Source organism: Oryctolagus cuniculus, chromosome 4 (genome assembly GCF_051225735.1).
Source record: "Oryctolagus cuniculus isolate XC-2025 breed Fujian yellow rabbit chromosome 4, ASM5122573v1, whole genome shotgun sequence".
NCBI classification, from domain to species: Eukaryota; Metazoa; Chordata; class Mammalia; order Lagomorpha; family Leporidae; genus Oryctolagus; species Oryctolagus cuniculus.
In genome coordinates, this window is record NC_142870.1 from 28,589,765 (window position 1) to 28,608,376 (window position 18,612).

General features: G+C 36.2%; 2 protein-coding genes across 5 annotated transcripts in view; one reads left to right on the forward strand and one right to left on the reverse strand.

Moving 5' to 3' along the window:
- Positions 1-4,489, forward strand: part of TMPRSS15 (transmembrane serine protease 15) — a 134,698-nt gene extending 130,209 nt beyond the window's left edge. Inside the window, exons 25-26 of the mRNA XM_070071911.2 lie at positions 909-1,048; positions 3,192-4,489. Coding sequence (XP_069928012.2) covers positions 909-1,048; positions 3,192-3,347 — 296 coding nt within the window. The 3' untranslated portion in view covers positions 3,348-4,489. The remainder of the gene's footprint in view (positions 1-908; positions 1,049-3,191) is intronic.
- Positions 4,490-5,472: 983 nt separating this feature from the next.
- Positions 5,473-18,612, reverse strand: part of CHODL (chondrolectin) — a 30,944-nt gene continuing 17,804 nt past the window's right edge. For 2 of the 4 annotated variants that reach the window (XM_089330632.1, XM_070071914.2), the window contains exons 4-7: positions 12,316-12,402; positions 9,985-10,087; positions 8,148-8,226; positions 5,473-6,829 (exon numbers count right to left, since the gene is read on the reverse strand). In XM_089330632.1, coding sequence (XP_089186758.1) covers positions 6,827-6,829; positions 8,148-8,226; positions 9,985-10,087; positions 12,316-12,402 — 272 coding nt within the window. In that variant the 3' untranslated portion in view covers positions 5,473-6,826. The remainder of the gene's footprint in view (positions 6,830-8,147; positions 8,227-9,984; positions 10,088-12,315; positions 12,403-18,612) is intronic. The other 2 variants (XM_051819193.3, XM_089330631.1) reach the window with 1 other exon arrangement.

The window sequence follows — 18,612 nt, forward strand, 5'->3', positions numbered from 1 at the left end:
AGTCTCATATGTGCTGCATTGCACCTAAGTTGCATAAACAGACACACATAAACCCACACATGCATACACATTTCCTCAGTCTTATTGAGTGCATGGATTAAGTTTAGAAGGAAGTAATGTCACACAGACTTTCATAATAGTGTCATATGAACTAATTTATCATCAACTTTCTTCTTTTCTTGAGGGATCTAATAAAGTTGCTAATTATTAGAAATTGCTTATCATATCCCTTTCTGGAGTATCAACACCTGCTTGTTTCACATCTCTTCTAGGAAATGGTATCTCAGTAAACAGAGATTCATACTTCAAGTGAATGAGTCATTTTATAAAAAGAATGGGAGTACACCTTGCTAAGAAATGCCTCCTTTCTCTTCAACTACATGTGGATGACAAATTGATTGCCTCTAGACCAGGACACAGTTCACCAGAGCTTTGTCCTGTGCTCCATGTGCACCTGTTCACTCACATAGCACCACAAAGTAGCTGAATACCTTTATACAGGACAGAACACCTCCTCAGGTGTCAAATGAAAAGCACTCCTGGATTTCTGAGTCATGGATAATTTCCATGAACGGCAGTCTTTGTGTCAACAAGCTTTTCTTTCATGAGCAAAATTATAACTGCTTAAAAATCACTGAAGGTGTCTAAGGACCATTTAGTTCAAGCTCCCATCCCTACAAGTCTCTGGGAGTGGGAGGAAGAAGTGCTTTGCTGCTATCCATTTGGTGAAATCAACAGATGGGCTCTATTATGTGCTATAAAATGCAAGCTTAGTGTTTAGTTCTATTATATATACACACATACTCAATAACGATGGTGAAATGTTGGAATAAGTAAGACTGATGGTTCATTCAAGGATTCGTGCTGATACCTTCTGACTGACTGACTGCATTTTCCATTTTGAGCAGGTCTCACTGCAGATATATTGCAAGAAGCTGAAGTTCCTCTTCTGTCAAATGAGAAATGTCAACAACAGATGCCAGAATATAGCATTACTGAAAATATGGTATGTGCAGGCTATGAAGAAGGAGGAATAGACACTTGTCAGGTAAATGTGTAAAACTGCTCAATATACATGTTCAGAAAGCTTTGCTATATAATTATTTCATTTCTTGACAATAATTTGAAAATAAAGAAATCATCAAGATACCTTAATGTCACCTCTTCTTTTACAAAGCTGCTACTTTTCCCTATTTGTGTAGTCCTGTTCAGTGGATCTGTGTATTAGAAACAAAATTAGATTATAAGAGCAAGAGTTACAAATCAAATTATATTTGTATGTGAGGCAACCAAGTAAAATAAGAAGTAGTGGGCTTGGGTTGAGCAAGAGACTGTGTACTTTACCTAAAAGGATTTATTTTAAAATTTTCAATTCTTTTAAACCCTATGTAAGCAATATAAACATAATATGTCTGAGGGCAAAATTGTTCTATGGGCCTCTAATTTTCCTCCCTAAATTTAGAATATTATCCAAGTGTTCAGTGACATGAAATAATTTCTAGAAATTTATCTTAGATGAAAACCATCTGGGATAAAAATCCTGGCTAGCCTAGTTAGAGCAAATTTACAGCTAACCAAGTAGGAAGCAAATAAAGAACTTATTTTTTTGCCATTATTCTGGGTCCTGAACTCCTATACTAGAATTTTTATATTATCTTTTACATTGTATTTTAGAGATCTAATACCACAAATTACTGCATTGGTAATGCCAATATTGCAATACACTTGAAATGTTGATAGTTTTTAACTGCATGATCATCTGAAAAAAAATTCCACCACATAGGAATTTAAAAATATTGGCATTTTGCTCTAGGATTTAGTAAATAAATCATCTAGTATGTTATCTGCATTTGAAAAATTAATAAAATATTAATGCAATAGTATCTACTGGGTTAAATTAAACCTGATAGAACTGACCAAATAAATTATTTATAAATGTGGAAGCAGCAATTTATATTATGAGAAGACAGTTTCACTGTGTTAAAGCATAACATCTTGTTTTATAAATTAATAACTATGCTTATATGTCTGTATATGTGTCCTCTATTTAAATCAATGTCTCTGGTTATATTAAATTTTCAGTTTAGTTTTATGTGTATTCTCATTTGATATACACTCACAAGTTTAAGACATATTGAATAACTTTCTTGGTTAAGATTTACTCTTCATCTCATACTTCCCTTTTAAAATGAAAAGTGAGCTAAAGGTAAGATACATTGCCACTTAAGGGGAGATTTATAGGATTATTGTACAGAAGAGAAATCAGCGGTACAACTTCAATTACAGTTAATGGGGATTGTGTAGTGGACACCTCACACAGTAGGCAAAAAATATGACAGAAAATGCCATTGATAATGTTAGAGTTACATTGAGCCAATAACTCATGCCAGATCTCTGAAATCTTACAGTTGGCTCTGATTTCTATGCAGTCTGAATATTTGATTCATTAGCAAGTAAGAAAGCTCTCACAGAAGGCAATACCTGTGTAATACAATGTTATCATCATTAAGTAATCAGTACCCTAGATTGTCACATGATTTTCCTTTTTCAGCTTTAATGCTATATTTTATATGAAGATTAACTGATTAAATGTGAATGCATTATTTAAAACTGTGAACATATATTATTCATCTATTACTTGAATAAGCTCTTTAAAAGAGGATTTTTCTGTCTTAAAGTGTCAAAGAACTTGCCTTAATCATTCACAAGTTCTTTCATATCTCCTAGTTTACCAAAAGCTTGCATTTTTGAAGCAGTTGTCTGATGTAAAGAAAACAAGAATGGCTAGAGAACGCCTTTTCCTTATAAAAATGCAAGTGAATGGCACTCTACTCATACCTCAGAGTTGTATTCTTCACCAGTGGTTTCTAAAGCAAGGCTTCCAGTACCTCTGATCAGCAACATTCAAGACTTAGTAGAAACACAAATTCTATGTCCCAGAAACCTTGAAAGTGGGATCAGTAGAGTAGGATTTATCATGTCCTTTAAGTAACACTGGTACATTCTGAGGTTCAAGAATCTTTGTATTAAACAAAAATGATCACCAGCCCCTACACTAGAGTCATTCATGACCTAAAATGGTAGTGTATAGATGACCTGCAATCGTATTTTTGAATTGATTTGCTTTCCATTCATGTATTTATATGAATTGACCACATATCCACTATTTTCTTTTTCAATTCACTCTTTAGGGGGATTCGGGAGGACCACTGATGTGCCAAGAAAACAACAGGTGGTTTCTTGCTGGTGTGACGTCATTTGGATACCAGTGTGCCCGGCCTAATCGTCCAGGGGTGTATGTGCGAGTTCCAAGGTTCACAGAATGGATAAAAAATTTTCTAGATTAGAGAAAATTTCCTAAAACAAACGTGAAAGTTTGGCAGTTTTCCCATTCCACTTTAAGGAGCATGGAAATTGAGAGTTTTATGAAAAAATAAATAACAACCTTCATTCTTACATAAGTCACAAAAATGCTGGGGAAAGATGAAGGGAACAAAACAAATGCCTGTTTGCCATAAAAAGTAACTTTAAATACATTTGATTGCATTGTGAACAGGTTTTTTTTTCACAGATATCATAATTGTCTTTGCCCTTAATCATTTTTTTCATCACTTTCTTTTATTTAAAATAATATTATTTACAAGCACATACTATACACTTAAGGAAGCTTAAGCAAAATTAAGAAAAGATATGAAATAAGTTGTTTTCCAAGATTACCTCATGGTTTAAAATAAACTAATATAATCTATGTAGCTCCTGTTTGGCTTGCTATTAGCAGAATCTCAACAGTGTTCCCAACTTTTATTTTCAGATGCATTTCCATTTCAACTTGAGTATAATCTTAATATTTTATCTGTTCCTTAAAAATATTATTGTAAGCTTGTGGATATTGCATATTCCTGTAAGATAAGCTAATTAAAAAACAAATAGGCATAAATTTATTTATCACCTAGCATCGTAAAATAAATTAAAATAGTTACTCTATACAGATCATTTCTTACCTGGATTACCCATCTGCCCATTTATTTCCAGCTAGAATTTTTAAAGCTCCAAAAATATTCATACATATTAAAGAAATGTAACTATTACAAATGTTTTCCTTGGTTTATGTGAAAAACTTACTTAGACACAGCTGAATTGCTCATTAGGTTGCCAAAAATGTGTAATAAATGAATTTGCTTCACTTATTTAATCTCTTGGATTATTTCCAGAGTAAGAACAAACTGGAATTTAGCTTACTACACAGAATGTGTTGAATTGTTTGCGGGAACAAAATTCATAACTACTTAATACAACACACACACATACACACAAATACATACACAAACACATTCTTGCATGGTCCATATAATAGAAAAGACAGTAAATATTAAAGGAGTAGAAAGAAGGGACCAATCAGTCTGGGCTGGCTGAACATAGGAGACTTAAACCACACCCAGAAGGAATGATTATTGTAGATGCATTGAAGGGTACACTGACGACCACCACGCAGGTGGGAGTAATCTCTCAAGTTCAAGGAAAAGGTATCAAGGTATCATTAGAGAATAAATTCTTTTATCAAAAGACTGCTGATTGTTGGAGAAAGGAGATTAAATGTCATAGAACTTTTCAATGACCTGATCTTAACAGGAAAGATGGAGCACTAGGGGTAGGGTATGTTGTTTATCTTCAGTACTTGAAAAGATTTGTTTTGTATTTTATTTGCATTTCGAAACACACATTCCAAGTATTTTCTGAAGCAGCAAACACAGCAGATACACCATGGATTCATATTCATTTTTCAAGGTTGAGATAAAATTTTTAGATACTCCCAGCACAACATCATTACCATTTTCTAAAAGGAAGGACGTTTATTGAATCACCTTTAGTCATGTAGGGGTTTAGTCACTGGTGCAGGAACAATTATCCAGACTTGGATAAAGATAAAAGGCAGAGCCATAACCTTTCCCTTATGCTTTTCTGCTTCTGCCTTGTATCTGCAGCTGTCATAATCTTGGGTGGCATAGACGAAAGAAAAAGCCTAGTTTTTCTCCTGATATGGCCCAGCTAAAGGGAGAAATGCATGATGGTTGATTGGAGAGAAGAGGTAGATCCCAGCAGCTGGTCTCCCAGTGTAAAAAGATGGGCAGCCAAGAAAAGAAATAGGCTAACTATGGGCAGGTCTAGGATTAGTTGCAGCTGTGCCTTCTCTCAGTCTCCAAGCAGCTGGAAAGGGCCAATGCCCACTAATTTCTATTTTGCCTCTTAGTTTTGCCAACCAACTCTAGTTGTCAATTGTGTTAATGAGAGCACTTTATTATTCAACTAGGGAAAAGAGGGGATGGGGAAAAGATTGGATTCCCCTGTTCACTCTAAAACCACAACTTTCATTCTTACCACATTTAAATAGTAATTTGTTTTCATTTCCAAGCATTGATGAGAGATGTATCTGTATTTTGCTCATATGAGAGAGACAGTAAAACACCCATGATCGATCTTCAGAAACAAGAACTCTTTATTTGGTTCAAAGGAGTACCAGGACATTTTAAGACGAGATAATTACAACTCTCTGGAGAAAAAGGAGTCAGACACTTGAACTAGGAGAAGATAAGACAGAAAGGAGCCACTGTTTACTATCTCAACCAAAGAGTTATCAACAAATCTCCACCCATTGCTTATCTTAGTTTCTTCTTTCCTGAAATATCAGTGTTCTGTGCTTCCACTGGTCCCCAGTATAAGACCTCTTTTTATACTAATAGAGGATAAATAGAACTAGGTAAACCTTAGAGGAACTCTACAACTACCTGCTTCCAGTGTCAATTCTAAAACCCAAACAATCGTGTTTGTTTTGTGGGCAAGGGAGGGACCATACTGATTCTGGACCTCTCAGAATTATATAGGCAACATGTGAAGACATATGATTTATATTGTGTATGCCACTTCAATTGTTCTAGATTGACTGAATTACTGTTTATACAGCTATTAATAAAGTAATTCTATTACAAAATCTGTTGAATTTTACACTAAAAATAATTTTAAGGCACATGTCTTGCACAAGTGAAATTAGACAATTCTTGCCTGTAAGTTAAATGTCTGAGATTTATACCACAGTTAATGAAACAACTTCTTATTTCTGAAGAGATTTCCTAAACATTGTCCCACCAAAACCAAAAGAAAGAAGGTGAACCACTTCTAGCAAAAAAAAAAAATTCTTTATAGTAATATATTTGTGTGATGGTAATATATTGTGTATGGTGTGAATTTAATTGATAATAGTAAACTTCTTTAATCAAAACAACATGTATTGAAAAATGAAATGCCATAAAAATAAATATTAGAACAGTCCATTTTTATCAAACATTTATGCAAAGGTAAAATATATTTGCACACTGTAAATTTCAATACAATTTACATCAACTAGATTACACCTTATGACAAATGAAAGAAATAAAAATAACTGCTTCCAACACACTCCTGAGTGTTGACAGCAATTTTATCTGTGTGGTCCATTCCATTTACTTGAAGTTTGGTGCATCCTTTAGCAAAATAAGCATGTCTCACTCCATTATTAGCACAGCGCATTTTGTAAATGAAATAACAAACATATAAAATTATTTTAACATTTGCCTCAAGGGGGAGCTTACAGTTCATCTTGCAGATCCTTTGAGAGTTCAAGCCATTGCAAGCTAATGTTCTGATGCCATTCATTATACAGATCCAGAATTACAAAACCCTTTTCTTTTCTGGAGCCAAGTCAATAAATCCTTATACTTCCATGCCGCTTTCCTTTCTGGTACTTTTCGAAATCCACAGTGTGGACTGGTTTGGGCTAGTTTTTGTTCTTCCTTTACTGAAAAACACAAGGAGAAGTAAGTTCAGTGTATGAAATTCCTTATCAGACGAGGCATATCTGGTCCAATGGAGATTTTTCAGGCACTTATTTAGAAAAAGATCCTTCTTTCACCAGCAATTTTTCCCATTCCTACAAAAGTTCTGGGTTATTCTCATGTGTGATGATGACAGATAGCCCTTATGAATAGTAAATGTATATATCTTTCTCTGTTTGATCTATCACAATTTAGAGCTCAGATATGCACATACAAAAATGTGGCTGACACAGTACTAAACACTTTCATTTAATTCAGCAATAAAACTTTATTTTCTTTGCTCAATGATTTTTGAATTTTTTTTTTTTTGAGTAAAGCAATCTTGCCACTGAAACTGCCACTGTGTGCTGAATTTCCTGTCAAATCATCAAAATAATGTACTAAGTGTACGAACTGGCTTATTCCTCTTCCTCCTCCCTGTTAAGTTTTCTGGTCTTGTACATAAGTTGGTTCCTGAAAGCTCAATCATCCCTTAGACTCTAAAACCAGTGTAATTCAGTAACAGATTCAGGCTTTGGTAACTTAGTAGGATCTGCATTTTTCCAAGTCTAAGATAAAACTTCACTTTGGTCAGATCTAGAATTCTGGCCCATATTTACAGCCCATATCTAAGGTTCTGCTGTCTTCCATAAACTGATTGCATTTATGGCTTCTGTACATATATCTATTTGTGAGTTTACTCAAGTCATCCTCCACTTGTCAAGATCTATATCTACAAGGCCTAATTTCCTAAGAATTATGTCTCTCCTGGATCATTATTCATAATCTGTCCTTATTTTACTCTGTTCTACACTTATTCATCCTCTGACCCATTCCATCCATCCAGAGCCTAGCCTCCCACATCTGCTCTAATCCCCAGAGACATGGCTCCTCCCCACCCTATCCCACAGTCTCAAATAACCAGGCCTTGCAAAATTCCTTCAACAAGAGAAATAAATCAGTTCTAACATACCTTTCTTTTACCAGTTTTGTCAATATTATTTAATTGACTTCAACTTAATTATTTTGTGGTTAATAATATGTTATGTCCAAACTTATGTTTTGTAGATTTTTACCCAAATAATATCAATACTTTTATTCTACAAAGTCATTCAACATAAATGAAAACTACATCAAGCTAAGTTTATCAAAGTACAGAAAATTTTTACATGGTTAAAAAGGTGGTTAAGTTGTTAACAGTGGTATTGTGTAGAATTAGTATTTTGTTTCAGGATTATTATCAGTTAAGGGAACAAGAGTTATTTGGACATGAAATGGAAGGATAGAAACCATCATGTGTACCAGACTGGCATTTAAACTTTCTGCAAGACACTCAGATGATAATGGTGATGAGTCTTTCATGAAGTTTCTCCTTGCTCTCCTGGAAGAGAGGAAAAGCGGAGGATCTAAGAATGAAGAATTAGGTTCTAAGTAGATTCTGGCATGTAGGGTGGTCTATTTTGGTTCATTTTCTCACTCTGAGAATTTAAGCAAGTGAAAACTACACAGGTTTTCAACCTATAAAAACCTGGGGACTGAATTTGCTATTTATGTTTTATATTAAGTTTGCATGGATCAAGGGGAATTTATCTCAAATCCTTCTACCTCATTGCTTTTCACAGTGAAAATCATCTTTCCATTGGTAGTCTTAGGAATTAGAGCAGGAAGCTAAGTATTTACTACATGCTGAGTATCTCTTACTTGAAGTGGTTGGGACTAGAAATATTTGGGGCTCCAGATTGTTTTGCATATTTGAATATATACACATACATAATGAGATATCTTGGGTATGGGATCCATGTCTAAGCATATAATTCATTTGTTTCATATGTATTTTATACACACAGCCTGCAGGTGATTTTATACAATATTGTTAGTGCATCTGTTTTTTTACTTTTATCCAGAACACAAAATCAGATGTGGAATTTTCTACTTGTAGCATCATGTTGATACTCAAAAAGTTTCAAATTTTTGAGCATTTCAGATTTTAGATTTTCAGATTAGGTTCCATCAACCCATATCTTCTTTATTTTGTACAAATTATTGAAAAAATTTTAACTGGATTCCTCATGTATATTTGAAATCCAAGAGGATGCAAAGTAAAGTATCAATTTTTCCAGGTTTTATTCATCATTATTAAAAATGTTTTATTTTAACATCCAGTTGGATATTTTAACAAAATTTATATGATCCACTTAGCATTTATATCTAGTAATTTTTTTTTCTGGACATTTTGTCACTTAGTGAGATCTGTATGGTTTATTTCAGAAAAGAAGAAGATGAAGTAAAGTCAAAAGGAAAAAAAGAATTTTTTTTGCAAGTCTTCCTGATAGAGGTGTTCTCTTGATCAGTGCTTGTTTAAAACTGAAAAACAATGCCTACTTTAATCCAGCAAAAATGCTCTTATTTAAACCCACCATCTTTTATTTTTTTCTGTTGATACATATTTCATATTTTTTATTTACTTGCAAATTGACACACATGGAAAAACTTCACTTCTTCAATTCAGAGGTATGGGTAAGCAAATGAAAAAGTCAGAATAATTCCAAAATACTTGTTAAAATATCTCACTTTACTTCGAGACTCCTGGCAAAAAAGTGACTTATTTTTACCCCTGCAGTTTATATCCTATTCTTCAAGGTCCTTTTGAAATAAAATGGAAGCCTATGACTTGAAGTTTGAAAAGTTACTTCCAAGTACACCTGCAAAAATCAAGTTGCATAAGTTGATATCAAGATTGAAGGGGTTGGCATTAATTCTAATTAATGAAGACACAGTATAATGTAGTGCATGTGTTATAAACTCACAAACATTGATTCAATCCATCACATGCACTAAATGAGGGCTCCAAGGCAGACTAAGTAATCCATCTAGACCATCATCTTTTCAACTGAAAGATAGAAACAGAAATGTACCCACTTCACAAGGCTCATGAGGATTAAATGAGATATGGCACGAATCCTATAATGAAGATATACCATATTGGAATGAATGCACTGGATTTGTACTGACATATAAGAAACTCAGAACTTTCTTAAGGCAAATTAAAATATAATTAATTTTACACTAATATCTTAAAAACATATCTGAAAGCCTTTTAATGTATTTCATATTGTCTCTACACACAGAAATTATTTACCTTTTATGCAGCATCTGGAAACAGCAAGTTCCAAAAGCAACCAGTATCAATAAGAGCAGCGGTATTGTTGGTATGACAACATAAATAAGATTGGGAATAATGCCTACAAAAGTAAAACAGTCTTAATGTACAAGGAGAGCTGAGTTAGGATTCTAACACCAGAATTACGAAAGGAGTTTCCCTAAAATCAAGGTAAAGTGAAATTAACATCAATAAAAAGATTTCAAAGTTCTTCTCAAAATACTGATAATTCTAATAAAATATTCAGGTTTTGGAAAAATTAAAAACAAAATTCTACTGAATTATGATGCTCAGGCTTAATATTCATATGTTCATAACTGTTGTTTATCATTCAGTCATGGGCTAGTTTTCATAATTTATTGATAATCTTAGATATTTCATTTCATTATTACTTCTCATTTACTGCTTAGAGAAACAAGAACTGAATATTAAATAATATTTTATTAAATCATTGTTGACTTATTAGCTAAATAATTCTCTCAGCCAGTAAGCTCATTGCCATGACAATATACAAGTCTGAAATTAAATTGAAATATGTAAATATTAACTGATGATGAAGTCATAACTCAAAGACACAAGGCTGCAGAGGCACAAAGACCTGATCTTAATTAAGTCCTAAAATTAATTATTTTTAATCCTATTCTATCACACTTGACAATGCCAGGGATGCTTAGTAAAATGAAAAACCGCAACACAGAAATCCCATATAGCTTAAAATGACTTCATTAAGCATATTTTCAATATCTTCAGGGAGAAAATATTCCTAATGTAATTATTTACAAAAAGATTTAATTATGTTTTTCAGAAGATCTGGATGATTTTAAAATCCAGCACCTGAAAGGTGAAAAGCACTAAATCTTAATATCATGTCTAAATCAGACAAGCAAATTGAAGAACTACAAATTTAGCTTGCAAATTCAAACTCATCATCATAACTAATGTAAATACTTCTGGTCAAAGTGGCCAGGCATGGGTTAAGTATCCACATAACTGCACATCACTTCTTTTGTTAACAGAGAAGATATTCATATGGTCTAGTGACAGAGTATCTGGGCAATGATTTGCGATTTTCTCCTTAGGCCACGCCTAAAGAGATCACGCATTTTAAAGATTCAAGAAATATTCCTTTTCCCTTCAAAAGCCATTATCACTGCTAACATTTAATGATAAAAAGGAAAAAAAAAAAGAAAGAAAGAGAGAAAGTGTTTCCTATATTTTTAATAGACTTCAGGTCACCTGTGGAAAGAGTTTGAGACTTTGGGTCTTGGGATCTATTTTCACAAGGCAACTAAGATAAACATTTTTTGGACAACTGGTATAGGGTTATGTTAAAAAGAGACCACCCCTCCCCAGCTGGCACTGTGGCATAGTGGGTAAAGCCACCACCTGCAGTGCCAGCATCCTATATGAGCGCCAGTTCAAGTCCAGGCTGCTCCACTTCTGATCTAGCTCTCTGCTATGGCCTGGGAAAGCTGAAGAAAATGGGCCAAGTCCTTGGTCCCCTGCACCCATGTGGGAGACCAGGAAGAAGTTCCTGGTTCCTGGTTTCAGACTGACACAGCTTCGGCTGATGCAGCTGATGGAGGAGTGAACCAGCAGATGGAAGACCTCTCTCTCTCTTTGCCTCTCCTTCTCTCTCTGCGTAACTCTGATTTTCAAATAAATTAATAAATCTTAAAAAATAAAAAAGAGCCCCCAACTGACATAAAGAAGTGTTGGAATAGCATGCCATTTGCATTGGGAAATTTATGTGTTCTTTGTAGTAGTGGTGTGGTGTGCTGGAGGCAGCTGCGCTGAGTTTATTGTAAACGTCTCTTCCCAACCCATCCCTGTTCAGGGATGTCACTTTGGTAGCCCGAAATTGACCAGGTAGGACCATTTCAACCATGGGAATTGGCAAAGGTTACAAATCAGGTTTATTATTTTGTACCCCATCTCCAACACAGACAATTCCTAAATATTTACCAGCACACCACATTTTGTAGGTCACCAAATGTGTCAATTTACATCATGACTTCTAAATAGTGTTGGAGAAGTTCCTTATAGATACAGGTTAGGGTGGAGATCACTTGGTTTAGCCCCAACTTGAAGTCAAAATGTGAAGAAAACAATTCAGATTCTTGTATTCAAAAACCATCTTAATATAATTTTTTTGGTAACCAAGTTCAAAAGTAAATTTCTATAGGCTCATATTAGTGCACCATTTCCCCTAGCAAAAACAAAAAAAAATCACCTATATCAAGGGGAAACTGTGCTTGAATGTACAGTTCTTTTCTTCAAAAAGGAGATAAAGACACATAAACAAATTACCTGCTTCAGTAACAACCACATTTTCTTGGGTATCTCCTGGTTGATTTGTAAGATAAGGTTTTTCCACAGGATCTGTTGGATGAACCTCTGTAATTAAATAGCACTAGTATTATAAATAATGATTAAATAAGAGCTGTAAACACAGATAAAATTTTATCATAAAGCAAAACATCATGATTTTGATATAACAGTAGTTTACAGCTAAAAGTATGTTCTGAAGTCAAATTAACATAAAATGATCTAACTATAAAGTTAGTATTTATCTGTCTTTGAATAAAAGATCCATTTGATGAATTCCCTTTGAAACTCCAAATTACATTTAACAATCAACAGGTAGTCTGAGCTGATAAAAGCCTGCTACAGCCAATAAAAACAAAGCAGACACAAAGTTGGCCAAAAATCAATGAATAGTAGCCAGCACTGTGTAGATTAACCCTCCGCCTGTGGCACCGGTATCCCATATGGGCGCCAGTTCTAGTCCCATCTACTCCTTTTCTGATCCAGCTCTCTGCTGTGGCCTGGGAAAGCAGTAGAAGATGGCCCAATTCCTTGGACCCCTGCATCTGCGTGGGAGACCCGGAAGAATCTCCTGGCTCCTGGCTTCTCATCAGCTCAGCTCTGGTGGTTGCGGCCATAGGGAGTGAACCAGCGGATGGAAGACCTTTCTCTGTTTCTCCCTCTCACTGTCTGTAACACTATCTCTCAAATAAATTAAATAAATCTTTAAAAAACATCAATGAATATAGAATGCCAGGCATTAAATATAATTTGAACACAGGAAGAGATTTTATACTAAAATCAGAGTAATATTTAGGTTTCTCATTGTAGTAATGATGATCATATTTGGAATTGATAATTTAAGCAACAGCATTCTAAAGAACTTTTCTGCCCTATACAATGATATCCCTAGGTTTGTTTCTCAATAATTTTGTCTACTTATTTAAATAATAATAAATTTAGGCTTGCAAACTGTTTATTGTTTCATTAGATGAGAACTCTTAAATCACTACAAACTTTAAAAGTGTTAAAATTCTGGGCCGGCATTGTGGCAGAATAGATTAAACCACTGTTTGCAGTGCCAGTATCCTATATGGATGCTAGTTCATGTCCTGGCTACTCCACTTCTGATCAGCTCCCTGCTAATGGCCTGGGAAACAGTGGAAGATGGCCCAAGTCTTTGGCTCTTGGAACCCATGTGGGAGACCCAGAAGAAGCGCCTGGCTCTTCATACTGGCCCAGATCCAACCATTGCAGCTATTTGGGAAATGAACCAGAGAATGAAAGACTCTCTCTCTCTCTCTCTCTCTCTCTCTATTTCTATCTCTCTCTATCTCTATATCCATCTCTATTTCTCTATCTCCAAATCTATCTCTATCTCTATCTCTCTTTCCCTCCCTTTCTGTAACCTTGATTTTCAAATAAATAAATAAACCTTAAATCTTTTTAAAAATATTAAAATTCCTTATCATGAACCGGTATACTCTATCTCCTTAGTGTTCTCTAAGGAACACTGCTTTTTAAGCTAATAATTCAGTGACAGTAAGTTTTTTTTTTTTTTAACTTGATCCATACGTGTATGTCTATTTACTTTTCTCAGATTGTTTCTTATTTATTTGAAAGGCAGTTACAGAGAGAGATATGGACACACACACGGGGAGGGGGGTGAGGGAGAGGGAGAGGGAGGGGAAGGAGGATGGGGAGAAGGAGGTAGAAAGAAAATCTTCCTTCCTCTGGTTCATTCCCCAAATAGTCACAACAGCTGGGGTGGAAGCTAGGAGCCCATTGCTTCTTCCAAATCTCCTGCATGGGTGCAGGGGCCCAAGAACTTGGACCATCCTCTGCTGCTTTCCCAGGCACGTTAGCAGAAAGCTGGATCAGAAGTGGAGCAGCTAGGTCTCAAAGCAGCACCCATATAGGATGCTGCCGTTGTAGACAGAGGCTTAAACTGCTTTGGCACAGCACCAGTACCTCTATTTACTTTTGTCAATTGATGGGGAAAAAAGAACATGTGTCCTCTTATATAGTCTTTAGAATACAAAAGCATTTTAATGTGATTTTTACTATTCATATTGTCATGGAGTCTCCATGCACTGGGAATTCATATGCCATCTTGTATAATATTTATTACACTGTACACAGGAATTGATAGCCTCCTGTGAGTTTCATACTCAATATTCACCTACACTCACTCTTGTACACTCTTTTACAGAACCTAATAACTATGACTGTAGGTGGTCAACTGGTATTCATTGAACAAATGACATAGATATTACACAATTTATCAACATAGAATGGGTTTCTGTAAGATAATCTTAACAAACTTTAAATTAATGTAATTGCTGTCTGAAAAAAATAACATAAATATTACACAACTTACCAACATAGAATCGTTTTTTTTTTTATTTTAAGATTTATCTTATTTATTTGAAAGACAGAGTTACAGGGTGAAGTAGAGACAGCAAGAGAAAGAGGTCTTCCATCTGCTTGTTCATTCCCCAAATGGCCATAACGGCTAGAGCTGAGCCAATCCAAAGCCAGGAGCTTCTTCCAGGTCTCTGACATGGGTGCAGGTGCCCAAGAACTTGGGCCATCCTCTGCTGTTTTCCCAGGCACATTAGCAGTGAGCTGGATTGGAAATGAAACGTCCAGGCCTCGAACCGACGCCTGTATGGGATGCCAGCACTGCAGGTTGGGGCTTTAACCCACTGTGACACAGCATCAGCCCAAACAAGTTATTTTAAGATATTAAGTTATTTAAGATAATATTAAACTTTAACTTGCTGTTTAACCAGCAAACTTTCAGAAACATACTTTTATAAATACTATTTTTAGTGTCTAAAAGAAGTACATAAGGCAATTTTCATATGAAAACTAGATTCAGACACTGGTAGACCCAAAGAATAGATATACAGTTCGCAGACCAATAAAAAAGTAGGAGAGTAAGTAAGCTTAAAAATAGATATTCAGTTTCTGCTTAGTTATGTTAACTTTTTTACCTACTGCATGTCATTAGCCAGGTTTTTAGATGGTATGTAAAAGCAGAAAGAGGATACAAAGTTAAAATTACATTATATGAGGCCGCTTCTGTGGCATAGCAAGTAAAGACACCACCTGTAGTACTGGCATCCCATATGGGCACCAGTTCTAGTCCCAGATGCTCCACTTCTAATCCAGCTCTCTGCTATAGCCTGGGAAAGCAGTGGAAGATGGCCCAAGTCCTTGGGCTCCGCACCTGCATGGGAAGACCTAGAGGAAGCTTTTTGCTCCTGGCTTCGGACCGGCACATCTCTGGCCATTGTGGTCATTTGGGGGGTGAACCAGCAGATGGAAGACCTCCCTCCCTTCCTCCCTCTCTCTCTCTCTCTCCCTCTCTTTCTCTCTCTGCCTCTTCTTCTCTCTCTGTGTAACTCTGACTTTCAAATAAATAAATAAACCTTATTTAAAAATTATATTATAATAGTAAAATGGGAGATAAAGTTCAAAGTAATCAATCATTTATTGATTATTTATATATTTTAAGTAGATACATTCCTTAGTCCTCCAATCCTCTCACTACTAGGAGATCAAGCCCTGGGGCATAATTTTGACACAGTGGTTAAGATGCTAGTTAAGATTCTTGCTTCCTACATTATAGCACCTGGGGTCGATTATCATTTCTGGCTCCTGATTCCAATTTCCTGCCAGCACAGACTCTGGGGGGCAACTGGTGAAGGTTCAAGTAGTTGGATACCTGCTTCTCATGTGGAGACCTATTTTGAGTTTGCAGCTCCTTGCTCTGGCCCTAGGCCCAGCCCTGCCCCATTGCAGGCACTTAGGGAGTCAACCTCCACATGCGAGTATTCTCTCTCTGCCTTACAAATAATAGAAAATTTAAACAACAAAATTTAAAAATCAGAGCCTGCATTGTGAATCAGTGGATTAAGCCACTAGCTACAATGTCAGATCCTGTATCAGATCTCTGGTTTGAGCCCCAGCTGCTCCACTTCTGATCCAGTTCCCTGCTAATGTGCCAGGAAAGCAACAGAGGATGGCTCAAGTACTTGGACCCCTGCACCTATGTGGAAGACTCAGATGGAATTCCTGACTTCTGGCTTTGTCCTGGCCCAGACCTAGCTGTTGTGGACATTTGGGAGTGAACCAACAGGTGGAAAGTCTTTCTGTCTTTGCTGCTTTCTGTCATTTTGTCTTTCAAACAAATTAAATCAATTTTTTTAAATTAAAAATCAAATACGGAATGTGTAGCCAAGGGATTTAATCAAATGAACATCCTTCACAAGCCAGACACTATGTTCAAAGAACATTGACCAACTACAAAATAAAGATAAAAATGTTAATGAGTAAAATGAAGAATAAAATCCTGATAACACTATTAAAAAAAGCTATAAACCTGCACATGAAACTATGTATACATACATTATGGAATACTATTCAGCAGTAAAAAAATATGAAATCCTGTCTTTTGCATCAAAATGGATGCAACTGGAAAGCATTATACTTAGTGAAATAAACCAGTCATAAAAGACAAATACCACATTTTCCCTAATCTGTGGCAATTAAGAAAGTACCTAAAAAGTAATGTATAAGAGTGAAATCACATTTTGAGATGCAATGACTGTTTATAGCCCTTATCTAGACTGTTGAGGGTGCTTTTGTTTTCTTTTCTTCATACTATTTGTTGAAGTCTTAAGTAGTGTAGTGTCGCTCCCCCTCTTCATGGAGGAACGACACAGGACCCTGCGCTGTTCTTTTGTCTGCTCGGCCCTCCCCGGGTTTGCTGCTGGTTCTTCCCGGGTTGGCTACCGTCCCTTCCGCCTCCGTGGAAGGGCGGTTCCCCCTGCCACTTTCCCCACTTCCGCGGGGGAGCGGCACACCACCGGCCGGCTCTCTCAGGGGCTGCTCAGGTGTTCCTTCAGATAGATGTTCCTGGTGCATGTTGTCTCTCTCCTCCTTTATAGTCCTCTTCCACCAATCCCAACTCTGCTACCCACACGCCGAGTACGCTGCTCTCCTCCAATCAGGAGCAGGTCCTACAGTTTATTGGTTGAACTGGAGGCAGCTGCGTAGAAGTTGTTACTCCCTTCTCAGCGCCATATTGTGGGAGAGCAGATGCATAGAATAAGTCTTAATTCCAGTAACAGTCTAGTCCGAGTTGCTCCCCACAGTGTAGAGTTAATCTTATGAGTATAAAGCAAAATGAAAATAGATCTTTGTAAAAGATCTATTATGTTCCTCAATCTGCATATATGAAATAAATGAAATTTGTATACCCTAAATAAAATCTAAACAAATAGAAATATGAAAAGAAAGAAAAAATTATAAACAAAAATCCTTCATATGTGCTTATACAATACATAAAAGAATCTTTTAATGAATATACATTATTTGTAGATTTGGGTAAAATACTTAAGACAAGGAAAAAATATTTTACATTTCAAATGCTCTTATATGAGCAATAAAAATCTAGATTACTAACACAAAACAAGTACAGACGATTTTTTTTTTGACAGGCAGAGTGGACAGTGAGAGAGAGAGACAGAGAGAAAGGTCTTCCTTTGCCGTTGGTTCACCCTCTAATGGCCGCCGAGGCTGGCGCGCTGCAGCCAGTGCACCGTGCTGATCTGATGGCAGGAGCCAGGTACTTATCCTGGTCTCCCATGGGGTGCAGGGCCCAAGTATTTGGGCCATCCTCTACTGCACTCCCGGGCCACAGCAGAGAGCTGTCCTGGAAGAGGGGTAACCGGGACAGAATCCGGCGCTCCGACTGGGACTAGAACCCGGTGTGCTGGCACCACAAGGCGGAGGATTAGCCTAGTGAGCCGCGGCACCGGCTAAGAAGATTTTAAGGTTAATACTATCCTAAATAATGGAGCAATTTATCTAAAAGCTCAAAAGAAAGAAGAGGGAAATGTTGTATTATTGCTTTTTGTAATTATTTGAGAAGCAGAGAGACAGAAAGAGAGAAAGGAAGGGAGTGTGTGTATGTGTGTGTGTGACTGGGCCATGGCTAGAGTCCAGAACTGAGAACACAATCTAGGTCTCCTCTGGGTGTGGCAGGCATCCAGCTACTGGAGGTGTCAGGATCTGCATTAGTGGGAAGCTGGAGTCAAGATGCAGAGCCAAAAATCAAACGCAAACACTTGATCATGAAACATAGACATCTTACTACTGCACTAAACACCCACTCTACCAAAATCTAGTGAAAATATTACACATTATTTGCTTCATTGATAGCTTAAAATATCAGATAATCTCATCTTGATATTTTTCCAAGAGAAAAATGGAGAAAGAACATAATTG